The following is a 19391-nucleotide window of genomic DNA, read 5'->3' as shown; positions in this document are numbered from 1 at the left end:
GCAGGCCGATCTCTGTGAGTTCAAGACCAGTCTGTTCAACAGAATGAGTCTAGGACAGTCAGGGATCTGTTTTTGTTTTGTTTTGTTTTGTTTTTGAGACAGAGTTTCTCTGTGTAGCTTTGGCTGTGATTTTTATGTCAAATAAAACAACAATCTTCTTTTAAATAGTTTAATAGTTTTTACTTAAATAAGGCTTTAATGAGACTCACTCTATCTATAAAGATAATCTAATAAGTATCTTGGAGAATCATTATCAGTTCATGAAAACATCAGCTCCATAAGGTACAAAAGGGGAGGTAGAAAAACAGGCCAGAAAGTGGGGGAGCTTTCACCTTGTTCTGGGGTCTGTGATTTCTGGAGTGTCCAGGCACCTGCCTACCCAGGACACATCAGTAGTGCTGAGTGATCCACAGGAAGGGGACTGGGGTCTACAGAGGCAGCCAAGGACCTCTAGCACATGGCACACTGGTCCAGCTGGCAGCCTGACTTCTGGGGAGAAGCAGAAACCATGGCTTCTCTATGGTTCTGAACTGTGGTTCTGGTGGACCTGTCTTACTGTGGGGATATGGTTTAACATCTATAGACATCTTGGGTTATCATTACTGGAGAGATGGAGGTAGGATGAAGCCTGGAGTAGGTGAGGCACACAACACATCCTCAACACAGAGGACTGTGGACTGGAGCTGGGAAGGCCTCTCATCAGCAATGTGGCTTTCCACAATTGCGGGCATCAGACCATCAGACCCGCTGAACCTGAGTGGAGGGTAGGATGCTTCTGACTAACGGATGAGGATACTGAAGCTCAGAGAGGCCATGACCCTACTCCAGACAGTTCTGTTCTCAGGTGTCTGTTTCTACCAATCTCTCCAACTCATCTGGATTCTTCGAGAGTCCATGGTCTTTGTTGTATGCTCATACATCCTGAGGTGGAGGTTCACAGTGTTTCACCAACCGAGCTGTGCTGTCCTCCGCTGCTGACATCAGGGCCCCGGGTGGGACTGGACAGTCAGAGAGCTAGAGGTCCTCATGAGTAGGGATCAGGTCCACCCTCTGAGCTTTCCCGAACACCAGAAAGGTGCCCAGTCCCAGGTTGCTGATGATGGCCACCAGGTTGAACACACAGGTCCAGGAGCCAGTAGTCTCAATCAGGTAGCCACCCAGACACACGCCTACCACACCTGGGAAGAGAAGCAGAGACTGACTGATGCTCCAGGGAAGGCAGTCTCACACATGAGGCCCTGGAGACCCTGGGATAAAGTCTGAAGTCTGAGCTGTGGGCCACAGGAGACTCAGACTCAGGTGGGTCTTAGAAGACAGAGTCCTTACAGGCCATTGCAAATCACATATTGAAGGTGCCCCCATTCCATGTCCCACCCAAGGGAAACAAAAAGGATGGTAGAGGATGGGTTCTGTCAGTCTAGGTACTCAGTAGGGGGGACCAGGTGGTACCCCAAACTACAGGACTAATTAACACCTGGTGTCAGTCAGGGGAGAGTGGCTTGTGGGTCCTCCACCATCAGCCAAGCCAAGTGACACCTCAGCTGGCCTATCTGTGATTCCTCCTGGCCCATCTTGGGGGACTGGATGAGCAAGATGGGGTGGATCCCATCTAAGCTCCATTCTAAGCTCATTTGTTAGTTGACCCAAACTAAAGAATATAGAGAAATTTTAATTCAAAACATGGCTGCTCTAGAAGAGATCACATCCAAAGACCTTCTAGGTCTGTGTGATCTGGCTGGAATACAGACATCTTTAATCCCAGGAGAGAGGGGCAAGCAGATCTCCGAGTTCAAGGCCAGCCTGGTATAGAGCAAGTTTCAGGTAAAGAAAAGCTTAGGTCCTGGCGTGCTGGTACATGCCTTTAATCGTAGCACTCAGGAGACAAAGGCAGGCAGAACTCTGAGTTCTAGTCAGTGCCGTTCAGGCAGTTCAGTTGAGCTGGTGAGTTGAGAGACTCTGTGGTGGCATTGGCTTTATGGCAGTTCGGGTCATAGAATTCAGAGGCAGTTTTTACCAGGAGAGTTTTACAGAGAGATTGAAGAGAGACCATGCTAGACACAGGTGAAGACAGAAGGAGCCAGACGATTAGAACAGATTGCTGGAGTTAGTTTGAGGTCAAGTAGAGCAATTCCATGAGAAACTGAGAGAAGCCAGATTGAATTAAATCATCTTGGAGAGGAGCTTGAGCCAGAACAGCTGAGTTGAAACAGCCAGTTCAGAAAGAGCTAGAAAGAGTGAGTTGATTCAGTAGTAAGTCTCAGAGGCTGAAAACCTTCTAGGCCTAGGTTAGCAAATGGAGCATTAGAGACAACAATTGCTTCAAGCAAATAAAAGCTCCTCTAACAAATGAACAAGAGAACCTGTAGGCCTGGGCCTGGAGTCATCCTTTACCTGCCAAGGCCCCTGCAGTGTTGGCCACACCTGTGAACGTGAGGAGAAAGACATCATGAGAAGACCCACTGTGGCTCCTGCGGCCCCTCCTCCTCCCTGGAATACCCGACTGGCAAGGGTGGTGGACAAAGCAGGGACAAGCAAGTGGCTCACCAAACAGAAAGCCGGCACAGGATGGGGCCAGGTCCTGAATATTGACCGAAATACCACTGTAGGAAACAGGAAGGAAGGAGGGTGAGTGGCCACAGGCCTGGCTCCTTCTACTTGGCCTGAGGGGCTACTAGAACATAAGGGAGGATTATGAGTCACCAAAAGCCATCCAGACCCGCCCCTGCCCCTGCGTGCCATGCACTGCTAGGCCTGCTGGCACGATATACCCCACATCTCAGCTCTCCCTCTCTCTTGCTGATACAACACTAGAAGCTGCGTCTGAGAACATACAGAAGGCCAGGAAACCATGCAGTAGGCTCAAACGCAGTTTCCTGTTTGTTAATTTGAAACCGTTTTTGAACTGGGCCCCTAATGCACCCCAGAGATGGTCAGCTGAGATTGCTACTAATCAAAATAAGAGAAAAGATGCAGAAAAAGAAGGGAAGAGACTGCAGATGGGCATTAAACCTGGTGTTTATGTTTATTCCTCTTCTTAGGCCCCTCCCCCAAGTATGGGGATTGGTTTTCTTGAATAATCCTGGTTTGGTACCCAGATCTGCTCACTGGGACAGATCATAGGGAGCTTTTCTTAACCTCACCTTCACAGGCCTCCGCACCAGAATGCACTAAAAACTGGCAGCCCCATGGGATGAGATCATGGGCCCTTACCTGTGGTTGAAGGTCTGGAAGCCAATGGAAGCTGATGCAAAGATTATAGCCTTGGGGAAGCTTGTAGTATGGCCCAGACACAGGGCAAAGATGCTTGACAGACCAAGGCCCATCACCTGCAGAACAGGGCTGGTGAGGGGCCAGGAGTCATGCTGGCCAATATGGTTCACCCTGGCTTGACCCCACCCAAAGGACCCCTAGTGTTCTGAACAAGATCAGAATGGTTCTACCTAAAAACCCCTCCCAGACTGGGTCTTCCCTACTTTACGTGCCCTGACACAGAGAGAAGCAGAGATCACTTTCAGAACTCTGAGAAGGTCCTCAGGTCACTGGCCCTAGAGCGCCTTCCAGTGGCCACCTACAGCAGCCCCTCCCTGGGTCTTATTGCTGTGGAGTGGCCTCTGATGGTTTGATATACTACAGACTTTTTGAATCTGAGCTGACTCTGCCAACACCTAGGAGCAGATACTGGTTCTGGGCCATGAGACCTGGCTGCAGCTTTCCCAGCCTATATCTGATATCTGCCTGGTTCCAGAAATCAGGGGATTTGAGTATACAACCCTCAGGTCCCAGGAGACCAGACCAAAGTAGGGATGTGGTGGTTTGGATAAGAATGGTCCTCCATAGGCTCATATATTTGAATGTTTGGTCTGCAGTTGGTGGAACTGTTTGGGAAGGATTAGGAGGTGTGGCCTTGTTGGAGGAGGTGCATCACTAGGAGTGGGCTTTGAGGTTTCAAAAGACTACACTATTCCTAGTGTGTCTTTCTCTGCTTTGTGGTTGTGTCTCAAGATGTAAGCGCTCAGCTACTGCTCCAGGGCCACGTCTGTCTGCGTGCCTGCCTGCCTGCCTGCTGCCATGACTCCCACCAGACATTCCTGGATGCCAACCCTCTGAAACTGGAGGCTCTAAACAAATTCTTCTATAAGTTGCTTTGGTCATGGTGCCTTATGACAGCAATACAAAGAAATAAGACAAGGGATTCAAATGATTTTCTTACCTGCATGAACTTACGCACCGTGATGACTCTGTAACCTGGGCAGGGAAACAGAGCCAGCTCATTGGGTGTTCTCAATAGAGTCCCACCCACAAAGTCAGAGAAGAGGGATGTGGGTACCCAGGGCAACACCTCAGGGCGTAAGATGGGAGATTCCCTATGGTGGATTGAACCCTCTTATGTTCAGTAGGGGTGTCCAAGGGTTTCGTGTGGTGCAGCCTGGGTAGAAATATGGAAAGGCAGCCCCCACAGGACATTACAAAAGTGCAAGCTATCGGGTAAACTTAGACTAGTTTCTTCGAGTCTCTTCAAATTTTCTGGTCTTGCCACGGTGGATGTGTGCTACTTTTTGTTGAGGAAAATCTAAGAATGAGCACACGTGTGCATGTGTCTCCTGTACCTGAGCCTTAAGGATATTGCCCCATGGGGCTCCTGGAGCTCTGGAAGATTCGAGAGCAGATCTGGGTGCCTGTGATCTCTGATGCTACCAGATGCTTTCCTTTCAATGTAGAGGGTCCAGGATTATGCTCACTAGAATCTTCTCACTTCCTCCAACCCTTCCCATTAAAGGGGAGACCAAGAAAGACACACTGGGCTCCTCAGCCCCAGGCTGCATTCATTCTTTGGGCTGACTCTAAAGGACGGTCTGGCTGTCACAGGATGGTGGTTCGGCCTTTCCCTAGTGATGCAGATGCCCTTCCTGGAAGGGGGGCGGTGAGCTTCTTGAGGCTATGGTTTACCCAGGAAAACTTACCCCAACACTCACCCTGACTGATGAGGCGGTCAGAGAGGAACCCACTGAATAGACTGGCAGGAATTGCCAGCAGCCAGGGCACCACATTGAAGACCCAGCCCTGCAAGGAGAGGTGCAGCCTCAAGGATAGCCAGGGTAGCACCCAGCCAGCCCCTCAATGACACCTAGGCAGGAGCACCACTCCAGGCAGTTGAGCTCTGCCCACCCATAGGCTGTGCCTAAGAGTAGAGGGTCCTGGAGGACAGGTTCTAACCAGCCCATTACCAACCTCCCTGGGCACTGAGCCCACTAATGGCTACCTTCTGAAGTCACATTCCCCACATGCTCCCCTTACTGTAACAGTCTGCCTCGGAATGCACAGCCCCAGGACTCCAGAATTCCCAGGTCTCCCCTGGATGTGGCATCAGCAGATTAGCTAGCCAGCCCTAAGAGAGGGGGCTCTCTTGGGAAATAAGTCACAGACTCGGGCTGAGGTAACTACAGCTCTCATAGCTTTGAATTGATGTCTGTTCCCAAAAAGGACTCTCATTTCCAGGCCTGAAGGTCATAGGGAAATGGAGTTGCCAAGCCGACTGTGCAACCACCCACACACAGAGGCCTTTACAGTGCAAGCTTAGCCATCTTTCTCCTGTGAGTACCCAGGTAGCAGGACCCACCTTGGAGTGGGGGAAGGTCTCCTTGAAGAAGGTGGGCAGCCAGGAGAGTAGGATGAAGAAGGAGCAAGCTGAGGACAGCTGGGAGCAGACCGCCGCCCTGTGTGGGTCACCAGGCTCAGGGTTCTAACCAGCTGCCAGTCCATGGAGGACCCACTCCTTCCCACAGGGCACCAAGGCCCTACCCTCTGGAACCTGGGGCAGTTGCTACAGTGTCAGGACCAGGTCCTGCCAAGCTTAGCCAGCTCCATGCAACAGTGCCCACACCCCCATGCCCAGTCCTTGCCCACACTCTGCCTGGCCATGCCAACCCTAGCTCACCAGACAGAGGCCTTCCGGAAAAGTTGTCTCCAGGGCACTTTGGAGGGCCTGGCCACAGGTAGGCCTTGTGCCAGGACACCCAGGGCCAGGACAAGGTCTATGGGAATAAATGGTTTCAAACAGATAGCTTCAGAACCAGGCACACCATGTTGTCCTTAACAGAGCAGGCATTTGGGAGCTGCGAGGGCAGAGGGGTCAGGGTGCATCTTACCAGCCCTTCAAGGTCTATGTCTAACTTGTGATGGAGTCCCTCAGAGGCCCCTTCTTGCTACCTGAAGACTCAGCCTAGCCTTACTACCTGCCTCCACCTGCTAGACTCCCTGTGTGGTTTTAGCCCTGATGGAACAGTATGAGCTGGGGCAGGCTGAGTGCTCAGCACTTGGGTTTTCAGAGCCAGTGAGTACATCTTCACCAGGCAGCTGTGACGACCCACAAAGATACCCTCAGTATGGACTCTATCGGTGTTAGACCCTCACCTGAGATTCTGGCCACCCCCACCTGTGATTTTTGTACAATTGCCCCAGCTACAAGCGGCTTGGGAGGTTAGCTAAGAAGGGGACGCCATCTATCAAGGGACGTCATCATCATCACCCTTGCTGGGGTGAGACTAAGGGAGGCTTGAGTTTCATCATGGCCTCCTTGATCTGTTGTTGGCACCCTGAGTGGAGCTGGTAGATGTTTGTTCGCTTTCCCCAGAAAAGGGGTTTATGTGACAGGTGTTTGAAGCACTGCTGCAAGGGGAGGAAGCACACGGACTGGCCTGCACGTGGCTGAAGTTACCTTTCTCACTCAGCAGGTACCTGTACACGTAGTACACCCAGAGCAAGGTGAGGCCGCCGGAAAAGTAGAAGACGCTCTGCCAGCCACACCAATCCAGGAGCACCGAGCCTATGCCCCCGGTCACCAGTGTCCTGGCAGATACAGAAGAGTTTTGTAGTGACCTTGGTGGCTATCCACAAATGAGTCAAGCCCCCAGGGAAAGAAGCTACTCAGATACCCCTGCCTCACCTATTTTGCTATTCAGAGAGACTGGGGGTGGGACAGGCAGGGCAAGGGGGATTTGGGAGCAACTGAAAGGACTCTGTTGCATGGGAATTGCCACTGGACTTTCAATTTCTTTCTTCTAGACCTTCAAACTAGCCCCCAGTGTGTCATGTGGATGCTGGGGCTTAGGACGGAAGGCAATGATAAAAAGGGTTGCTTAGGAAACACGGAAATGAAATGTTTCCTTTTTTATTTTCTTTTTTTCTCCCCATATATTATAGAGGACAATATTCCAAAAAATCTTCTAAGTGCAAAAGCACGGCCACCAACACCAAGCCCCACAACCTTCCCCTTGACTCCAGGGTATTGTGGTTCCAGATGCAATGCGGGACACCTCTGCCTCACCCTTTAACCTCCACCCACCAGCCTGTGCACTCACCCAAGCAATCAAGAGAGAACACTAGGCTCTGGTGCGTGGCTGAGCTGCCTCCCTTCTTCCTGTGCATCTGTGTCCCCAGCATGGCACCTGAGGCACTATCCTACCCTTACCTGGGGTTCTTCCTCTCTCTACCCCTCCTGGCCATGCACAGAACCTGATCTGCTGCTCAGGACACAAGAACTCAGACTGAAGATGTATGCTGGACCCTCCTGTAGAACTTGACATTCACACTGCACAGTGTGAACTGTGTTTTCAGTGTTAAATCAGGCCACCCTACCAAGCAGAGTTAACCTCTGCAGCTCACCCCCCCCACCCCACCCCCTCCCCGGCAACCTGAACTCAGCCAACAGTAGACCCAGGCCTGAGGGTATCAGGAAGTCCCCTTTAACCTCCCAGGAGCCCACAGAATATACCAGTTAGTGGCCCCTCTTCCATGCCTGCCCACCTACGGATGTCTCATGAGGGTGGACTCACCCATGCCACACACCAGAGCCCCACTTTACAGCATCAGAAAGGTAAAGGGAGAAGCATGCTGTGGTCATCAGCCTTTCCTGTCAGCTGCAGAAGATTTATAATCACCATGGAAGCACACCTCTAGGGGCATCTAGAAAGTGATTTCCAGAAAGGCTTAACTGAGGAGAAAGAGGAAGAACTATGCTGAGTGTTAGCAGCACCAAGCCATGCACTAGGGTCCTGAGCTGAATGAAAAGGAGAAAGTGAGATGGTGTGGTGACACACACCTTTAATTCCAGTGCTCAGGAGACAGAGACAGGGGGGTCTCTGTGAGTTTCAGGCCAGCAAGGCTACACAGTGAGACCTTGTTTCAGAACAAGTAAACAAAAACCAAAAGGCCACACCCCCCAAGAAGGATAAAGTGAGCTGAGCTCTCCCTCTCCCTCACCGCTCTCCTCCCTTTTCCCTCTCCCTCCTCCTCCTCCTTCTCCTTCTTCCTCTTCTTGATTTTATTTTTTTATTTGTTTGTTTTTTCAAGACAGAGTTTCTCTGTGTAGTCTTAGCTGTCCTGGACTCACTTTGTAGACCAGGCTGGCCTTGAACTCACATCCATCTGCCTGCTTCTGCCTTCCGAGTGCTGGGATTAACGCCCGGCAAATCCTTTCTTCTTAATCTGCTTCTTGTCAGTTGCTTTGTCACAGCAACAATGGTGGGTAAGGCACTTTCACAAACGCAGCACAGACTTGAGGAACAGTGGCCAGCCTTTGGAACCTACCACTAGCCAACAGCCCTCCAGCACCTCTGGGCTTGAAGGATGGACCTTGAGAACTCAGGTGAGAGCTTCCTGGGTCCCTGGAAAGTAGGGCCTTACCCGAACTGGGAGCCAGCACCCACAGTGCTGTAGGTAAAGGCTCTCTCACTCTCCTGCACTCTCTGGGACAGCAGACTGGTCAGGGCTGGGAAATAGACACCTAAAACGAGCAGAGAATACTGTCACCCAGTGCCCAGTGACAGTCAGTGAGGGCCAAGACACCACTTGGGTTTGGGCTGTGAATCCAGAAGACATCTGTGCCTCCTTTCTGTTACCTCACCGGGCTGTAAGGGACCAGCAGGGCTGGCTTTGGGCAACATTTGGGTAAGGAACCAAATTAATTTCGGGTGAGACGTATACAGAGTGACATATAACACCCCTTGAAGGGCGCACTGCTTCAAAGCAAAACACCTCTACCCCACGGCATACTACCTACCCTACACCCAGACTGTGGCACATGCACAAACACACAGGCTGTCCCACATCAGTTCCCTGGAGGCGCTTGCCAACCCTCCCACTAACACATTTATGTCTGCACACACAGACTACACAGCAGCCTCTCAGCTGTGCTCTGGCACCTTCAGACATTTCCACATGTGAGCCATACACTTCTATATGTCTGCCTTGTGGCAAAGAGCCTCCACCTGTTTTTGGAGACAGTTTTCACCCAGGATTCCCTTTGGTTCCGAGACAGCTTGAAAGCTTGCAAACAGCTGGACACACACCTTTAATCCCAGAACTCAGGAGGTAAAGGCAGGCAGATTTCTATGAGTTTGAGGCCAGCTTGGTCTAAATAGTGAGTTCCAGGCCAGCCAGGGCTACACATAATGAGACTGTCTTCAAACAAACAAACAAACAAACAAACAGCTTGAGTATTCACTCCATTCTAAAAGGGTTCTAAGCCTCATCTGGAGAGACTTCTTGAGGGGTCCCTTTGCAGGTGTGACAATAGGAACCCACGGGCTCCCTGCTGTTATCACTCACAACAGGGAGGCAGGAGTCCCCAGCCCCTTTTCCTTTTGGAACTTCTTATCACCACGTCAATGAATGGGGCTCCTCACAAGGCAGTTCTTGTTCCTTGAAAAAATGGGACCTGGGGCCAAGACCCACCACCCTAAGAAGGAGAACCACAGGATGGAGAGTGGGGTGCGGGAAAGCTCCATCATCTCTTCCTTGCCTACAGATAACACAGATATGGCAAGGCACCCCTCTCCCACCCTGAGTGAACAGTCATGGGCTGTCATTCAAAATAAATACCTTAGCTATACAGAACAGAATTTTGAGCGAGGGGTAGCAGGCAGGCAGGCAGGCATGCAGGCGTGCATGTTGCTCTGTCCACCCTTCCTAATGGCAAGGCAGCCAGGCAACAACAGAGGGATGAAGCTGCTGAGGGCCCTTACCTTGGAGCAGACCTGTGAGGATTCGGGAGAACGTCATGAAGGCCAGGTGGCCACTGCCAAGGTGGGCAAGCAGTGGTGTGGCAACGGTAATGAAGCCCCAGGTGGAGGCTGACAGGAAGATGACCTTTTCACCTCCGATGCTGGAAGAGGCACAGGGAGGGACAGGAAGGGGTGGCTGTTTGAGAGGACTAGGGGCACCATCCCTAACCACCACACAGACCCTTGTGGTGGGCACTGCCTCAGCCTGCCCTACAGAGGGGCACAGCGCTTAAGTGGTGTACAGGACTGAGTCTGGCCTGTTGGTTTCATGTTTCTGTATGCACTGCCTCAGAGCTGCCACACCTTGACTTCCTCTCGCCAAAGGCTAAGCCTCTCCCCAAATATTTGTTGAACTCCTCTCCCATCAGCCCCTCCTCTTCTGTGTGCCAGGACAGGACTGACCACACCACCTCTCTGAGGCACCCAGGTGACAGTCCCCCTCAGCCTGAGCAGTAGGGGGGGAAGGGGGTTGGTTACCGATCCCCAAGGTGGCCGCCCACCACCTGAGTCAGGCAGTAGCCCCAGAAGAAGCTGCTGAGCACGATACCGGCCTCCTTCTTGTTCCAGCCAAAGTCCTGGCTCATGGCAACAGCACAGACAGGCGTGGTGACACGAGCACAGTACAGCAGGCAGGTGCCCAGGAGCAGCATTCCTGTCCATGCCTGGCACTCAGGCCTGTGAGACACAGAGAGAGGATCAGGACCTGGAGAGGGTCCATAGCCACCCTTGAGCATTCGAATACCTTCCCAAGGGCTGGGGAACATAGACATGTGTACAGTAAGGGTGGGACTTGAGTTAACCTCTTTGGTGGGGATTTTGGTGAGCTAATAAACCTTGGAAAGCCCCAAATCAGCTGGCTTCTAGAACTTAAGGCCAATTCTAAACACAGGGGCTGAGAATAGTACAAGAAGGGGCCAGGTTAAATACATGACAGCCAGACATGTATTCACAGGGCTCAGAGCCTGGGCCCATTCTCCTCGCCGCCAGGGCTACACCAGGCTCCCAAGTTGAGACCTGACACTGGCATTGTCCATATCCTCAAGTTTCTTGTAGACCACAGCAATGCAGAAAGGGATCTGGAAGCAGCCAACAGCTAACAGTATGTGCTAAGCAGGGGAGGATGGGGGTTGCTTTGGTGCTAGATAGTCTAATGTCAATTATTTTGCTTCCTGAGGTCTGCTTGCTGTCTTTTAAGAACAGACACTCATATACCCAAAATGGCATTTGTATTCCTTGCCTCCAAATTATCCCTGATTGGCTGAATAAATGCCTACACACTTGGGGACAGCAGAAGTGAGGTAGGTGGAGCTAAGGTTTGAAGTCTTGGAGAAAAGAAGGATCATGGGAAGAGAGAGAGAGAGAGAGCACTACAGGAGAGGAGGAAGGTAGACCACTGCAAGTTAGCGAAAAGAAGAACCACATGGCTGGGAGGAATTGAGTCTGAGGGTGGGATGGTGGCTGGAGAGGAGTGGCCCAGATGGAAAGGATGTGTAAGTGTTTATGGATTATGGATGGAAAGTAGCCCAGATAGGAATGATTAGAGCAAATGGCATGGGATGGGGGACTGAGAGATAATGAGGTAGCTTAGGGGGTTTATATCTGCCCAGCCCCAGGTGAAATAAGGCTTATTAAAAATCTATCAGGTAAACAGGCATGGTGACTCACACCTTTAATCCTAGCACTGGGAGGCAGAGGCAGGCAGATTGCTGCAAGTGCGAGGCTAGCCTGGTCTACAAAGGACAGGCAAGGCTACACAGAGAAACCCTATTTCGAAAAAATCTAAATAATGATGATGATGATAATATTAACTGCTGCAATAATTATAGGCTATTAATAATAAACATTCATTGTTATCCATTTTATTTTCTACAACAGGGGAACCTGACTCAGGAGGAGCAGGAGGCTCCCGGGGAGTAGAACAGTGAGCCCTCAAAGTGCCCAGGAAAGCTCTTCAGCCTTCATGGAAACGGGGTTGGGGCGGGGGGGGGGTAGTCAGAGGAGGATGTAGAAAGTTGGGGGAATTTGCCTTGGAGGAATTCCGGCTAGGCAAGGTTGCTGGGCATCTAGATCCCACAGAGCACTGCCACTGGGATCTCAGAGCTCCCGCCTGAGTGAGGTTTACTGTACAGCTGACAGGCAAAGGGGAAGGAGCAGACCCCATCATGGCTTCCACCCAAGAAGGGAAGAGCGAGTTATGGGTGCCAGCTTCACCTTTCCTGAGAAGAGCTCCGAAGGTAATTATCTTCCCAACAGACTCAAGGTCACATGGTAGACTAGTGGGCTTGGTTGGGTGGAAGGGTAGCAAGCAAAGTGCTCCCCACCCCCACCCCTCGCACTGCTCCCCCACCCACATCTTACTGTGCAGATGAGATTGGAATAATGGAGCCTATGGTGAAATTCAGACTCAGAGCAACGTCCTTGCCTCAGCCTCCTGTGTGCTAGGACTGCAGAGGTAAGCTGCTCTAGCCTCCCTCTTATCTCTTAGGGTCTCTATTTTGTCCAGGCTGTCCTGGAGCTCACTGTGTAGACCAGGCTGGCCTTGAACTCACACAGATCCTCCTGCCTCTGCCTTCTGAGTACTGGGATTAAAGGTACGTATTGCTAGCTTCTTGAACATTCAAGTTTTGGATTAATATTCGCCCAGAGAAGTCTACTGGCCACAGGGATCCGACAGTGAAACAAGAACTCTGCTATGCCCTCCAGACCTGCCTCGCCTCTGCTTTTCAGTGAATTTGGTTATTGGCAAGTTTAGTAAAGACGATGATTATAGTCGTGTGGGTCTGGACACTGTTAGTGAGTTTGATTACACATGCACAGACCTAAGGTTCACACTATCTCCCTCACTCAGCCTGTAAGGATCCTAGCCCTCTACTGGGGAGAGATCTGTCTGTCTGTCTGTCAGTCTGTCTCTTTCTCTTTCTTTCTCTCTCTTTCTCTTTCTCTCTCTCTCATGCTGGGAATCAAACCTAAGATCTCACTCCTGCTAGGAAGCACTCAGTCACTGAGTCATGTCCCCAGTGGGAAGTGGATTTGAGACTTGCTCTCCTGCCCCAGTGTATGAGCCATGTCTCCAGTGGGAGGTGGATTTGAGACTTGCTCACCCGCTCCAGTGTATGGTCACTAGGCTATCAGATTCTCTTTTGTTTTTTGTTTGTTTTTAAATATTTGTTTATTTATTCCTATGTATATGAGTTTTTATCTGCATGTACACCAGCATGCCAGAAGAGTGTATCAGATTACATTATAGATGGTTGTGAGCCACCATGTGGTTGCTGGGAATTGAACTCAGGACCTCCGGAAGAGCAGAAAGTGCTCTTAAGCACTGAGCCATCTCTCCAGCTCCGCAGATTCTCTTTTGTAAAAGCTCTTTGTTTGAGGGACTAACAGTGTGTGGTAGGCAAACCTGGCCTGATTCTGCCACAACAGGACAGTAGAGAATGGCTCTTGGCTCGGGAGTCCCTCCTCCTAAAGACACCCTGTGTAGTGTCAACAGGTTTATGACACACAGCACTGGCCAGGTGGCCATCAGCCATTGGACTGTCCACTCTGATCACACACGGGGAATGAGCATTCCATTGATCTAGGACAGCGGTAGAGAGTGCATGTTGGAGTGTTTGGGGGTTCTGCATAGCTATCCTCATGGTGAGTCTAGAAGACACTACAGCTCAGTACAGTTGAGAACAGTCATAGAGGTGGGGCCCTCCGAGCCAGGAGACAGAGGGAGGGTTTGAGGGAGGACGCCCTCTCTGGGAGGGGGCAGACAGAAGGGTACCATGACTGGACATAAGTCCTTTGGAGGTGGGTTGGAATCTGAGGCAGATGACACTGGCATAGACAGAGCAGGGAAGACACAAGCTAGCAGATTCCCAGCTAGAGTACCAGGCTTGGGGGACACAAGGCTGCAGCGCAGCTGGCTTGCATCTAGATCCCCAAAGAGTAAGTTCTGGATGGTCACAGGCAATCAGAAGCAGAGTCAAGGTGAGGGCCAGGAGGCAGAATGAACAGCTCACAGGAGGAGCAAAGTCAAAATAAATGACAAAGAGAAGACTTTGAGCTACAAGCCAGGAGCCCGAACTGTGTGATCAGCGCCCAGCAGGGGAAGAGAGAGAGAGTGGCATGGGCCTCAAAGGGCAGTGATCAGGGCAGAGAAGGGACTAGAGTGAGACAGGTCAGGTGGGCTGCTGGGGGGCCTTACACCCAAACCCTCTGGAAAGACTATGGTGTAGAGGTGGGGATAGGAAACCTCTGAGGTCTGCTCTGCTAATGGCCAACGTCCACTGTGTGGCAAGGAACCTCTGAAAGCCAGAGTCAGGAAGGAATCTCTTGAGCAGGTCCCAGAAGGGCTGAGCCCTCGGACAGCTCTCTGGGCACTCAAGAGCTGAAACTGCTCTCAGGCTGGGATGTCCAGATACTATTTTGTCATAGTCAGAGAAGACAAGGCATTGGTAGGCTGGCAGGCAGGAAGGGGTCATCATCTGTCAAGACTCACGTGGAGAAAGTGGGTCTCAAGTTTATTGGTTGGTTGGCAAGTGAAGATTTTTGCCCCCTTTATGTGGTGTCGCTTGTAAAACCTGGCTCTTTCTCAGGCCTCTAGAACCTGAGTTTCTGAGTCTTCCCCTCCTATCTCCTCAAGAGACTGTTCTTGGATTTGTTAAAACTCTGCCTGGCAAGGAGCCAGAACCCTGTGTCCCCTCCCTCCATTCTGCTTTCATTTCTTGTCAGGATAGTGTGCTGAGCCAACTTTGCCATTGGATTACAGAGGGTGACCAGTCAAGCATTCAAGCCTTCCTGAAGCGCTGCCCCATCTGCAGAGCATCCCCCTGGGTGGGAATGCTATATGCAGTACAGTTGGCTTGTTTCAAAGGCACAAGGATCACAGCAGGGGCTCAGGAGCAACATTAACATACCCACTAAAAGCCACACAATGCAAAGGTGTCTTTAATATGGAACTTTGTGGGGCTGAAGAGATGGCTCAGCTCAGAGTACTGACTGCCTTTCCAAAGGACCTGGGTTCAATTCCCAGCACCTACGTAGCAGCTCACAAGCGTCTGTAACTCCAAGATCTGACATCCTCACACAGACATACATGCAGGCAAAACACCAATGCACGTATAATTTTTTTTTTTTTTTAAGGAGCTTTGTTCCTTTATGTGACTAAAGCTGCAGAGAGGCACTGGTGTTCCAGAGGGACCCACCCAGCATGCCACTCTTCCCCAACCGCACCTGTAATTGCCCATCCCTGTTTCTGTCTAGAGACGACCAGTTAGAAACAGGAAGCCAGCTAGACCCACACCCTCCCAATGAGAGTTGTCTCTAGCTTCCTGGAAGCCATAGAAGTCAGGAAAGACCTAGGCAACCAGTGCCCTGACTGAAGAAGGAGTAGGAGAGGGCTGTCTGAATGAATGAATGAATGAATGAATGAATGAAAATGAGGACATGAATGCTCCTAAGGATGGCTGAGGAAAAGGGTTTTATTGTAGCTATGAGAAAACAGCTCGGGGCATCTGCAAGAGTCCAGCAGACTAGAACGAGCAATGAGGAGAGAGAGAAGGGATGGAGTGAAAGAAGAAGAGAAGAGGAGGGACCATGAGAGGGACAAGAACCAAGAGAACGCATGGCAGAAACAGTGGAAGGGAAACTAAGCTTAGGAGCTGAGGAGGTTTAGGGGGGGTGGGGGGTGGAGAGGGCTAAGAGGAGCCAGGACTCAGCAGCAGCTGCTTGTGATGCTAGGAGAGCCTGGCAGCCAGTGTCTGCTTAGGAATGGTTTTTTTTTTTTTCAAGACAGGGTTTCTCTGTGTAGCCCTGGCTGTCCCAGACTCACTTTGTAGACCAGGCTGGCCTTGAACTCACAGCAATCTGCGTGCCTCTGCCTCCCGAGTGCCGGGATTACAGGTGTGTGCCATCAGGGCCAGCCCTGCTTCAATATGTTAACAGGCACCTCAGTTAGCCATTTGTCCCAGGTTTCTTTGGGACCTAATATCCTTCTGCCTCATCCTGAAGGCAAGAACTGGGCCTTGTCCGTCAGCTGGGTGGGCAATACCAGCCAGGCTAATGAAGGTACATCCTCAGTAGTTGTTGTGGACATGGAACAGGAAAGCTCTCCTGGAAGGGCCCTATAGGGCAGCTGCCTGAATAGTTAAAACCCTAGGCCCAAGAGCCCCCCATCTTGCTGAAAGCTCTTTGTGACCAGGACCTTGGGTCAGGACTGCCTGAAAAGTTCCACTCGCCCAACTAGAACCAAAGCTCAGGCTGGCGCTCTCAGCAAGCATGCCACTTCCTCACAGACTTCTGCAGCCATGGCTTCCTGTTAGATGGCCCGTGCACAGCATCCGGGGCTGAGCAAACAGGTGGTCACATGGTCCTTGGTTCAGAGAGGGGAAATGTACTGGCACCAGGGACCCGGGGACCAGAGAATATTCCAGTACTATAGCTCCCTAACTCAGCCTCCACCAACCTCCCCATACCCCAAGATTTGGTGAGGAGCGCACGGCCTTCCGAGTCACCAAAAAGGCTAGAGGAGGTGTTGGGCGGACAGCACTACTGCTCTGACCATTACCCCCACAGGAGTTGACAGTGACCTTGACCCTGCAAAATCCCCCAGAATATTCAGCCATCACCTCTGCCAAAGGTGACCAGAGCAAGTGCATAGTGAAAGCAAGGGCCGGGCAGAGCCATTAAATTGTAACCTACAGCAAAATTGGCAGAACAGTTCACAGTTCTCAGAAAGCCCAGGGTGGCGCCTCCGGGGCCAGGTGAGGCAGAGGCATTGGGATAAACATGGGGTAGGGAGGGAGGTGGTAAAGCCAGAGATCGAAAGAGAACTAGTGAGGGCAGGCACACAGTGCTCCTCAACTGGCACACTGAGTCTGGCCCTCCCCTAATTGGTTCTGTGCCTCCCCATGACCTCCGCGTGCTTCCAGTGGTGTAGGTGCAGTGGTGAGACTATCTTAAGGTCCTCTTGCCAGCAGAGGTAGCAACACTTTTACTCTGGGCCCTGGGTCCAGCACCTCCTCCTGGTGACCACAGGAGCCAGAGCAGGGTGTCAGCTCTTCTGTAATCTGGGTCTCCTTCTCACCTTCTTGCTCTTGCCTTCTGTGGGGCTACCTGCCTGGAGAGCAGTGGAAAACAGGGGGGAATGGACTATGGATGAGGGTGGGTTAACTGCTGTTTTCCGCCCAGGCTTAGAAGCCCTATGAACTCAGGACCTGCCCCTGTGTCATGGAGCTGCTGCTCAGATCCCTGGGCTGTGAGCATCTGTCCAGCCTAGGGCTCCCACCAAACCTCACAGACACTGCCCTGCCTCCCAGACTTCAGAATCACTGTCAGGGAGAAGGGCAGGGGAGCCGTTTGCTAGATTTTTGGCACTTGATAGACGAGGGTCCATTTACTGGGCTGAGCATCTGTGTCCTCCCTCTTCTTGGGGGTTAGGGCTAGCCAGGAAGGGGCATGCCTGTCCCATGAGTGAAGGTGGCAGGATGAGAGAAGCTGGGAGGCAGCCTCTACAGGAGTGTGGTGCTCCCTGAGCTCCCTCCTTGCCCCAGCCCCGCGCACACCTCAACTCACCTGGACCATAGTGTATCCTCTGCGGCTGCAGTTGGAGTCTTGCGGGTCTCCTCCGGGGTTGGCTGCATCGCGCTGGAGCGTTGGGATGGCATAGGCACGGTTGTGTCCCAGTTCGGTACCCTCCCACCTTAGGCCTGGGACAACCCACAGGGCAGCACCGCCCAAGTCCACGTGTCAGTCTCAGTGCTTCCGTCTGGCTCTCCCAGGACGTGTTGCCCCCGGAATTGAGTCCCCGCCCTACTGATGTTCGAGGAGGCAGGGCCTGGGACCTTCCAGCTCCGCAGCAGCCCGAGGCTTACCACTGGGACTTCCGGCTGGGGAAGAGACGTCCCTGGGGGACTGTGGCCCCGGACCTGCTCTCTTTCTTCCTCAGGAAAGAGAACAGTATATATAAGGGTCTCTGGTTCTTTCTGTGGTGGACAGTGATAGACGTGCTAAAAGGGCTAGTCTAGTAAAAATTAGGTGCCAATCCATAACCAAACGCAAAGATAGTAAAAGTTTAAGGCAGTCAATTTTAAAAATGGGTCTTTGGGAGCAGAACTGGGCTGGTGAGAGCGCTGGTAACACAGGCACTAAGGGCAGTGACCTCGAAATCCTGGGCAAAGGTGTTCTGAGCACTTACCACTGACTAGGCTCCAGGGTGGGTCCCAGCCAAGCCCCACCTGCAGGTTTCCTTATACCACCTCATTCCTCCTCTGTTCGCTGCTAAACAAATCCCTCCCAGACACAGCTGCAGCCCAACTGGGGACACACCCACCAAAGGCATTGCTTTGCCCTCAGCCTCCACTTTGTCTCCACCTTCTACTAACCCAACTGTCTTCTGAGCATTCAACAACCCAGCCCACAGCTGGTCTTCACAGTTAAGGACCTAAAGCTAGGGTACACAGGGCATGGTGGCACGCACGCCTTTAATCCCAGCACCCGGGAGGCAGAGACAGGCGGATCCCTGTGAGTTTGAGGCCAGCCTGGTCTACAAAGTGAGTCCAGGACAGCCAAGGCTACACAGAGAAACTCTGTCTCGAAAAACCAAAATAAATAAAATAAATAAATAAAATAAAGCTAGGACACACTCAGTTGTAAAACATGTGTTCAGCACATGTTTGAGGCCCTGGATTCAACCCCTGGTTCTAGTGAAAGCAAAACCTGAAAGCCAGGTCAGTCTTCCATCCACATCAGATACCCAGTAGGACTCTGATGATGACAGACAAAGGCTTGCTTCCCCGGTCTGCTCTCTTCCAGTTATCCACCTTCACTATTGTGTGAAGCTCTTCAGAAACTGAATATGAAAGATCCAGAGTCACAGAGCAGGTAACCGTTAGCATTTCATCTTGAAGTGTCACTGTTCTGGGGACAGGACAAAAGTAGGGAAGGGATGTTACCCTAAATAGGTTGAGTGGAGGAGGGGCCTGCAAAGCACATGAAGTCTGCAGGAGAACACCCACACAGGGTATTGGGTATACATCTCAGACCAGAGCCTCAACAGCAGGGTAGATAGCTACATTGCCAGAGTTGACAGGGCTGTGGACAGGGATAGGGGGAGGCGCCCCACAGTCACTGAAACAGAAGGGATGAGTACAGCCAGAGTTGTCTGAAAGAGACCCACAGTTGGCGGGGAGGTGAACACCACAAGCTGTTGGCAGTAGCTGGGGTGGACATTCTCTAGGCTTCTTGTTGATACTTGTGAGGTACCAAACCCGAACAGAAAATCTGATGGGGAGACATTAGATAGGTAATGCCTGGCACAGGGGCCACACTTTCTGTTCTTTT

At 51.6% G+C, this 19391-nt stretch overlaps 1 protein-coding gene across 2 annotated transcripts; it reads right to left on the bottom strand.

Moving 5' to 3' along the window:
* Positions 1-742: 742 nt before the first annotated feature.
* Slc17a9 (solute carrier family 17 member 9) lies at positions 743-17989 on the bottom strand. Of its 2 annotated transcripts, none has more exons than XM_051143969.1 (13): positions 17625-17989; positions 10609-10736; positions 10023-10162; positions 8683-8782; positions 6716-6846; positions 5936-6032; positions 5618-5714; positions 4974-5061; positions 4211-4245; positions 3211-3326; positions 2545-2600; positions 2392-2421; positions 743-1178 (listed from the first exon to the last, which is right to left on the bottom strand). In XM_051143969.1, the coding sequence occupies exons 2-13, from the start codon at positions 10719-10721 to the stop codon at positions 1015-1017; spliced, it is 1167 nt and encodes a 388-aa protein (XP_050999926.1). In that variant the 5' UTR covers positions 10722-10736; positions 17625-17989; the 3' UTR covers positions 743-1014. The 2 variants fall into 2 exon arrangements, with proteins under 2 accessions (XP_050999926.1, XP_050999925.1); XM_051143968.1 differs by having other exon boundaries at positions 10539-10736; positions 17625-17986.
* Between the last annotated feature and the right edge of the window lie 1402 nt (positions 17990-19391).

The sequence above is a fragment of the Acomys russatus genome, chromosome 4, assembly GCF_903995435.1.
Source record: "Acomys russatus chromosome 4, mAcoRus1.1, whole genome shotgun sequence".
Taxonomy (NCBI): Eukaryota; Metazoa; Chordata; class Mammalia; order Rodentia; family Muridae; genus Acomys; species Acomys russatus.
This window is presented reverse-complemented; position numbering and strand designations above follow the sequence as displayed.